General features: G+C 46.1%; 1 protein-coding gene across 1 annotated transcript in view; it reads right to left on the bottom strand.

Moving 5' to 3' along the window:
* Positions 1-8903, bottom strand: part of megf11 (multiple EGF-like-domains 11) — a 139675-nt gene that overhangs the window by 60025 nt on the left and 70747 nt on the right. Inside the window, exons 9-10 of the mRNA XM_048257229.1 lie at positions 7807-7943; positions 1724-1936 (exon numbers count right to left, since the gene is read on the bottom strand). Of these exons, the coding sequence (XP_048113186.1) occupies positions 1724-1936; positions 7807-7943 (350 nt within the window). The remainder of the gene's footprint in view (positions 1-1723; positions 1937-7806; positions 7944-8903) is intronic.

The raw sequence follows: 8903 nt of genomic DNA, 5'->3' as shown, positions 1-8903 counted from the left end.
AGAAGAGGAGAGAGAGGAAGTCAAGGGAAGAGAGTGAGCTACAGAGAATGTCACAGAAAGAGAGAGTGAGCTACAGAGAGTGTTAAAGGAAGAGAGTGAGCTAAAGAGAATGTCACAGGAAGAGAGTGAGCTACAGAGTGTCACAGGAGTGACAGAGAGAGAGACTCACACAGACACACACACACAGACACACAGAGAGAGAGAGAGACTCACACACACACACACATACACACACACACCATGACGTGGGCAATGAGCCAAATCCAAAACAACACACTCTTGTGAACTTCGACACACAGCCTGACAGCCATCCAGCCATCCATCCCAGCGTGTGAGCGTGAGCGTGAGCGTGTGTCCGTGCGTGCGTGTGTGTGTGTGTGCTACTATGGCTCGCAGATTGATGGCGCGTCCTCTCTCTCTCCTTCACACTGTAATGAGCTCTACAGTTACTAGCGCCCAACTTGCCCGAGTCTGGGGCATTAACATTGCATTAGGCCTGAACGCGGCCGAGCAATAATGCATGAGGAGAGGTTCGCCGTAAAGAGCAAGCGCTTGACTTTGGCCGAGCTGCATGGCACTCAGGATTCGCCTCACAAGTCAAACGAAGTCAAGCGAATTCTGGGAGCGTCTCCTTCATATGCACCTGAGCTGTCAGTGCTTAATCACTGGCCCCTGCTTTGCTGTTGTAATGTAGTTACAAAGAGTAATGCTGGTGCTGCTGTTGTTTTTTATGCAGATGTCGTCTTGGTGTTACAATGAGAGCTACTTTCAATCTAGCAACTGTAGAGTCCATGTTCCACTATGAGATACTTTTACCCTTGCAGATGTACTATCGGTCTTTAACTGTGAGCTCTAACATCTGGGACCTCACCATGTATCCAGGGGCGCAGATGCAGGCGCCGGTGATCACATACTATCAGTCTTTAACTGTGAGCTGCTTTCATCTTTGCAGGTGTAGTTTCCGTATTAAACTGTGAGCTTGTTTCACACTAGCCCCTTCCTCCCAGGGCTGGGGAACAGGAAGGGCCGGGGGGGGTTGGATGTACTGCTAGCTCCAGCGGAGCATCAATTTGTCTGCCACGGCTTGACTGAGTGTTATTACACTGTCTGCCATCTGACCACTGTAAATATTCAATTATACTGAAGGTGTTCACCGGGTCATACAAGACTGACTCTAGAGTTTCAAGGGTGCTTGAGTCGCTGCTGTTAGTTTTATTTGAGTGTGTGTGAGTGTCTGTTTAAAGGACACATATTCAAGTGTGAGTGGTACCTCAACCATATTGATAGCATTTCTGTAGCACTGTAAGTACTTGTCAGTTCATTTGGAGTGAGCTTTTTTTTACCTGGCCATATTTATTTTGTATAACGTTACTATAGTGATGGTGTTGTGTAGCGCAGCACCAAATATGAATTGTAACTGAACTGTAAATAATTCAGGAAATTATATTTTATTTAACTTTTTAACAAACTTTAACACAGTTTTGGATATTTGCTCAGTTTTGGTTGTTTTGCTTTTGCTTGGCTCTGCATAGACACACACACACACACACACACACACACACACACACACACACACACACACACACACACACACACACATAACACACGCGCACACACACGCACACACAGTAAGACACTTTGGAGAAGCGTCTAACACAACTAGTGGCCCTCTGGTATGATAACGGTGCAGGGTGTGAAGGTGGTGGTGGTGTTGCTACACTACCTGATGGTGTTGGTGGTGTTGCAGGGGCAGTACTTATCGCAGATGAGCCCGTAGAGTCCCGGCGGGCAGAACCGGTCCTGGCAGTGCGGCCCTTTGAAGCCGGTATCGCACAGGCAGGCACCGTTGATGTGGTAGCACTTGGCACCGTTCTGGCAGTCGCAGTGCAGGCCACACTGGGGACCGTAGGTGCCAACTGGGCATTCCTCTTGGCACCTGAGCAGCAGAGATACGCAGGGTGAAAGAGAAGAGAGAGAGAGAGAGAGAGGAGGGGGGGGGGTAAGATATGGGGAGGGAGAAAGAGGAGTGAGGGAGGGAGAGAGAGAGGAATAAAGGAAGGGAGGGAGAGAGAGAGTGAAAGGGAGTGAGGAAGAGAGATAAACAGAAAAAAAGCAGAAGAGAGTGAGCAGGATTAAGAGGTGGGAGAGAGAGAGATAGAGGGAAAGAAAGAAGGAGAAGGGTGAGACAGAGAGAGAGAGAGAGAGAGAGAGAGAGAATGAGAGAGAAAGAGAGGAAGAAGGGAAGACAGGAGGGGAAGAAATGAAGACAGATGAAGAATGACACAACAAACAAGGATGACAGAGAGAGAGAGAGGGAGGGAGGGAGGGAGGGAGAGAGGAGAGAGAGAGAGAGAGAGAGAGAGAGAGAGAGAGAGAGACGTTCTGTGTCACTGAAGCAGAAGAGTCTTCCTTTCAGACAGTGGAGTAAATGTTTGAGCAGAATGTTGACCTTGATAATGAGACGTGGCCCAGAATGCACTGCTGTCTACCACAGGAGTGGGAGGGGGTGGAGCGCGAACATTAAGAGAACACCAGCGTGGGTCGTTATCTACTGAGTCTCGCTAATCAAAGGGTCAAAGGTCAACAGACTGGGCTAATACCCCCCCACCCCCACACACTCTACTTTAAGATCCCTGAGCCAGATGAAACACACACACACAGACACAGACACACACACACACACACACACACACACACACACACACACACACACACACACACACACACACACACACACACACACACACACACACACACACACACACACACACACTCTCTCTCTTTCTCTCACTCACACACACACTCTGCATTCATCATCACCCTGAGCAAACCAAGGTGAGACACATACACACACAGAACACAATAACACACACACACACAGAACACAATGACATACACACCCTCACACACACACATCCTCTCAACTCAACACCAACCATTGTGCAAAAGCACAGTGAGTGCATCATCATGAACTCCAGCGTGTGTGATTAGCTGATTACCTGAGCAGAATGGCAAAGACACTTAAGCAGAGGATTTTTCTGTTCCTACAGGAAGTGAAATCTACACACATGGCAGGCTATCAATCTCAAGTGTCTGGCACAGCCATTATGAGCTAGATAAATAGCTTAATTAAATTATAAAATGGACTAGTTATGTTTCATGTTGAAATTACATTGGCTGCGGCGGCGTCTGGAGACTCCAGCGTTATTATACGGGCCAGGCATAGGTGGGGGCTAATACAATCTCAGATTATACCTGCTAGGTTAATTCTCCTGTCATGGATAAAATGAATGAGGGCAATTTAGGGGATGGAGGGGAGACAGCGTGACAGAGAGAAAAGAGAGAGAGAGAGAGAAAGAGAGACGAAGGCTCAGGAAGTGTTTTGATCCCTCTGACGATCACTTAAACTCGACTAATAAACCTGGGGCCGTTCCGCTCCGTTGCTGGACGAGACAAGGCGAAATGAAGAGATCCCTGGATCTCCTCCGACTCCTAATAAAACTCCATTAGATGTAATTAATGGTGCGCTGCTATCTAAACCAGTACGGCGCTCCGACATGGGGGTGAACGGGTGGAGCAAGGGGATGGAGCAGGGAGGTGGAGCAGGGAGGTGGAGTGGGGGCAGAGGGAGACAAAAGCCCTGGTGTCACAAACAGGATTTAATAACCTAGACAGCCAGCATAATGCTCACCGGGACATTAGTGAGGGAGAATGTGTGGCCAGGGAGGAGGGGTTGAACGAGGTGTGTGTGTGTGTGTGTGTGTGTGTGTGTGTGTGTGTGTGTGTGTAATGCTCTGTTTACTAGCCCTATTTAGAGAGAGGCGGTGGGCGGGCAGGATTTGCCTGCATTGTTATAGTAAAAGCACAGGGTGTCAGCTAAAGCAGGCTTTCTGCAGCTACCGCTCCACTGAACCAGCATGATCCCCTATCAAAAATAACGCACAGCACAAGTTCAGCACAACAAGCTACACTTCCACAGGAAAAACTACAAATGGACAAGCACTGCACATTAGAAAAAGCATTTGTCTCACTTTGGTTTTTCATATGCTATAACTCCCTAAGAAACAATAACAGAAAAATATACACTCTAATGTTCTCTTTCCCTCAATACATTTAGAACTAGATATTTAGGGAAGTTAATACTTGTTTTTATTTTTAAGGCTTTAGATGCCAGTCATTGGAAACCATATGGGCTCTAATTTGGAACGGTAACATGCCCCTCCGAACAGGCTTCAGCATTGTGATCCACAGAGCGAAAACCAGCTGTGATATCAGTGCTAGCTAATTTAGGCCTACTGACACAATGCAGGTCGCCATCAAGCACAAATAGGTTGAGCAATTAGTAACGTTTCTGCATGGATACACTCGAGCACTCAAGCCTTGCGCTGACCGACCCACGTAGGGCCGTGCATGTGGTGTTAGATTAGCTAAATGATTTTGCCCAGTAAGTAATGACCTTTAAAGCAACACCAAAGAGTTTTTTGTACCTTAAAATAATGTTTCCAAAATTGTTTCAGTGGTTCATTAACTTGTAACAGGGTGAACGGCACTTCTGCATTCGCTTTGCTTGCGGCCCTCTATCGGCTATAACCGCACTATGTAAGTTTGCCAGATCGGGTAGCGGATCTGTAGTTCGATGGAATGAGACATAAGAAACTACAAATTTGACTTGCATGATGTCGCAATACATCATACTTTCATAAAATCATGCATCATGGGCAGCCGTAGCCTACTGGTTAGCGCTTCGGACTTGGAACCGGAGGGTTGCTGGTTCGAACCCCGACCAGTAGGAAGCGGCTGAAGTGCCCTTGAGCAAGGCACCTAACCCCTCACTGCTCCCCGAGCGCCGCTGTTGTTGCAGGCAGCTCACTGCGCCAGGATTAGTGTGTGCTTCACCTCACTGTGTGTACACTGTGTGCTGTGTGTGTTTCACTAATTCACGGATTGGGATAAATGCAGAGACCAAGTTTCCCTCACAGGATCAAAAGAATATATATACTTATATATTTATAACATATTCTACCTTGTCTGTGGGGTCTGTCTCTACATCGTTATTTGCAAAGCCGGAGCTGGATAAACAAATAGCGTGCGTGCAACAAAGGAAAAGTTCTTTGGTGTTGCTTTAACTGATACAGGACGAATTTGCCATACTCACCATATAAATAAGAGCACTCATGCTTTTACCCCCATATATTTCCTTAAGATGTTACAAAAATACATTTGATACACTGTCCCTCATATTCAGTCTCAAGTCATTTTGATATGTGCAGAGGCGCACCTTGTCAACAGGCAAACCAAGCAACTGCTTGGAGCCCCGAGCCGCTAGGGGGCCCCCGACCTGGTCTTAGTGCGTTTGCCCGTGGGACAAGTGAGATTTTCGTGCTTAGAGATTGAATGATGTATTTTGCGTGCTCCTGTCCTGTTGTTTTACAAACAGTACATCTGTACATATGTAGGCCCTATATGGCCTTATAAACAGCGGATCTGTGTTCAAAAGAGTTCAAAGAATCTGCACATATTTTGGCTACTGTGGTAAACGTCAATCGAGGGTGCAGTGATGACGGATCAACATCGGAGTTTGGTATTTAGCCTAGGCTACTCAATGAAGTTATAGTAGGCTAATGTTAATAATTGGCAGAAAGATTGAACATGGTTTGCTACATCTACGACAGTAAACTTCAGCTAGCTAGCGACAGTTACAACTAGTTAAGCAATTAGATGGTTAACGTTTCTATGTTTGTATTAGGGCTGTCTGCCATAACATGTTAATCGCGATGCAGTAAACCAAGCATACGCATTATTTTTTTTAGAACCCGATTGACGCAAAGTGCGTCATAAAACACACCCCTTCTTCTTTGTTACATTGCTCTGGAACTGTAGCCTAGAAATCTAGACACGCCCCTAGCGGCCGCAAATTACATTTGCTGCCAGGGCTAGTCTAGCAACTCTCCGTTGGCTTGTGAGCTCCAGAAATCGAAACTTAATCAGGCCAATGAAATCGTGTATAGAGTCGTTAGGTGGGCTTAACATAATGATTGATGGCAGAGTTGCAACAGTTTGGTTTGAATTCCCTGCTACTTGAAAACAAATAAGATGGATGTTGCTGCTGGCAAACAGTGTGACACGAGTTAAGCTTTTATTAAGTAGGCAAACGTTTGAACTAGCTAACTAGCTCCGCTGGTGGGAAACGCATGGGACTCATAGCGCTGCCGCTGTCCTATTGCTTGCAGAGGGAATTTGAAAGACAACTGATTATCCCGCCCCTCGGACTGAGCACTGCGAACGGTGAGTGTCCAGACCCTACATTTTAATGTGGGTCTGGCTCGTCAGGCTACCGGAACTGTTCATTGCAGCGAGATTGCAGAAACATTTATTGCGTGACAGAGCAGAAGTGGGGCTTTCCAACGAGACTATGCACTTGTCTGTACAATGAAGTATGAAAAAAAAAATCATGAAATGAAATCAAATTGCATCATATTTACAGTCTACTTCTCTGCATCCACCTGCGCACCCAGAATTACTCGCGAACCCGTGATCGCATAGATATGGCATGCATATCAAATGAAAGAGGAGACACAGGGCTATCCATTGGTATCATTTATATCGATCCTTCTGGCTTATAAAAACAGACGAAGTGACTGCAAAATAATAACGTCATGTACACTAACGTTGCACACCCATTACCGTTTGAATACTTTCGCGGAGCATAGATATGGCAAGCATATCAAATGAAAGAGGAGACACAGGGCTATCCATTGGTATCATTTATATCGATCCTTCTGGCTTATAAAAACAGACGAAGTGACTGCAAAATAATAACGTCATGTACACAAACCAACGTTGCACACCCATTACTCTCGTTTGAATTACTCGCGGACCCGTGATCGGATAGATATGCCACGCATATCAGATGAAAGAGGAGACACAGAGCTATCATTTGATACCATCCTTCTGGGTTATAAAACAGACGAAGTGACAGCAAAATAATAACTTCATATAGTTGGACTTACCCCACGTTTTGTCTGTTTTTGTGGCAAATGTTTATAACGCTATCGTGTGTTTGTTTCTCTATGGCAAAGCATGTTCATAATCCGGTTTTGAGATCCTAGCAAATTCCTGCATGGCATCCAATTCAAGGCTCACATTGCATCCCAATTTGTTCAACAAAGAAACCCCTTTTTTGCCTCTACTTTGTTCATGGCAATGCAGTAAAAAGTTGTAGAGAATCATTATGAGTGCATACACATAGGCTCTCACAGGCTAACAGCAAACTCGGGTCAAGTCAGGTCAGATCAGTTGTGTCAGATATGGAGCGCAGAAAGGTAATTTTTCATCACTAAATAAAAAAAATGCCATTTATTTCTGTAAGGCGCACACCGCATTATATCTGTAAATTGCTAAGCCCCAGAGAATCCCTCCACCATGGCAATGATATTGCCAGATTCAGGAGAGTCTGCTCTACACACACATGAAAGGCAAGTCGAGCTGCCAGCTTGCAGTGGTGAGATACATGTCAAAATATAACATAGAAGAACATAATAACCTAATGGTGGTATAACATAATGGTGATAACACTTGTCAGTAGGGCCCCCAGACTCTGGCCTCTGGATTTTGCTTGGGGCCCCACAGATTCTAGCCCCAAGTCATTCTGATATGTGATGTGCTTTGCGTTTCATATGTTTATTCTGCTGTCACTTTTGATCATTAATGATTTCTCCTCCATGTTCTTTACTCCAGTCATTATCTGTGTTCTGCCCATGACTTCCTGCCCATGACTTCCTGTCCGTGACAAAAGCCTCCACTTACCTGCTACCGCTGTAGCCTGCCATGCATTCGCACTGGCCCGTGATGTGGTCACATAGCCCGCCATTGCGGCACGAACATTCCTTGGCACAATTGATGCCGTACTTGCCAAACGGGCACGGCTGGGCACACACGGAACCCTGTGGACCAATCAGAGACGGGGCGCGTCAGTATTAGCTTTAGCAATGGGGGTAGGGGGCAGGGGGATGTCTGAGGGGGAGGGAGGGGGCGGTGGGGGTTGCAAGCTAATCCTTACAAATCCTATGGAAAGCATTAATGCTTGCCCTGCCTCTTTAAGCGTTTAAAGAGGGTTTAAAGCGAGTCTAAGAGAGATGTAAGTCAGGCTGTGAAAACTTCACAACGGCTGTTTTAATGAGGATGACTTCAGTGGGACTTTGGGGATGTTTGGAGGAAGACAGAAAGACAGACTCCCCCATGTCCCCCACGCCTCTCCCGGGCTGTCCATCTATCTCGCCCACCCAGCTGGACCTCACTAACACACACGGACACACACTAACACACATTAAGTGTGTTTCCTCTCATACACACTAACACACATCCAGCGTATATCCTCTGTCCTTCCTACTCCCTCTTCTCCTCTAGTTTTCTTTATTGCTCCCTCGTTTTCTCCTCCTCATATCTCCTCCCAGCTTTTACCCTCTACATGTCCCTGCACTGAGACCCCCGTTCACACACTCACAACCCCCATTCACACACTCACAATCCTCTTGTTCATTCTCTCTAACTTCTCACTGTCTCCCCATTCCTCTCTTGTGTTAAATGTTTTACATTTTCTTTGTCTTCATTCCTTCAATAATGGCTTCCTTTTCTCTTTTGATGGTCTTTTACTGATAAATTCGCTCCTGCTATTAAACTATTTTATGTCCATCTCTTATTGTGCTTTGCTCTCTCTCTCTCTCTCTTTCACTGTCTCCATGTGCCTTTCTCTCTCACTCTCCCCTCCTTTCTTCTCCTCTGTCTCTTTCTCACTTCTGTCACTCTTTCCATTTACCCCCCTCTCTCTGTCCTATCATCCATCTGGCGTGGTAAGATCCCTCTGTGGTGATATGGTGGGCCTCTCTGCCTCCTGTTGTCTTTTT

The sequence above is a fragment of the Alosa alosa genome, chromosome 11 (assembly GCF_017589495.1).
Source record: "Alosa alosa isolate M-15738 ecotype Scorff River chromosome 11, AALO_Geno_1.1, whole genome shotgun sequence".
NCBI classification, from domain to species: Eukaryota; Metazoa; Chordata; class Actinopteri; order Clupeiformes; family Clupeidae; genus Alosa; species Alosa alosa.
The sequence above is the reverse complement of the archived record's forward strand: the minus strand, read 5'-3'. Positions and strand labels throughout refer to the sequence as shown.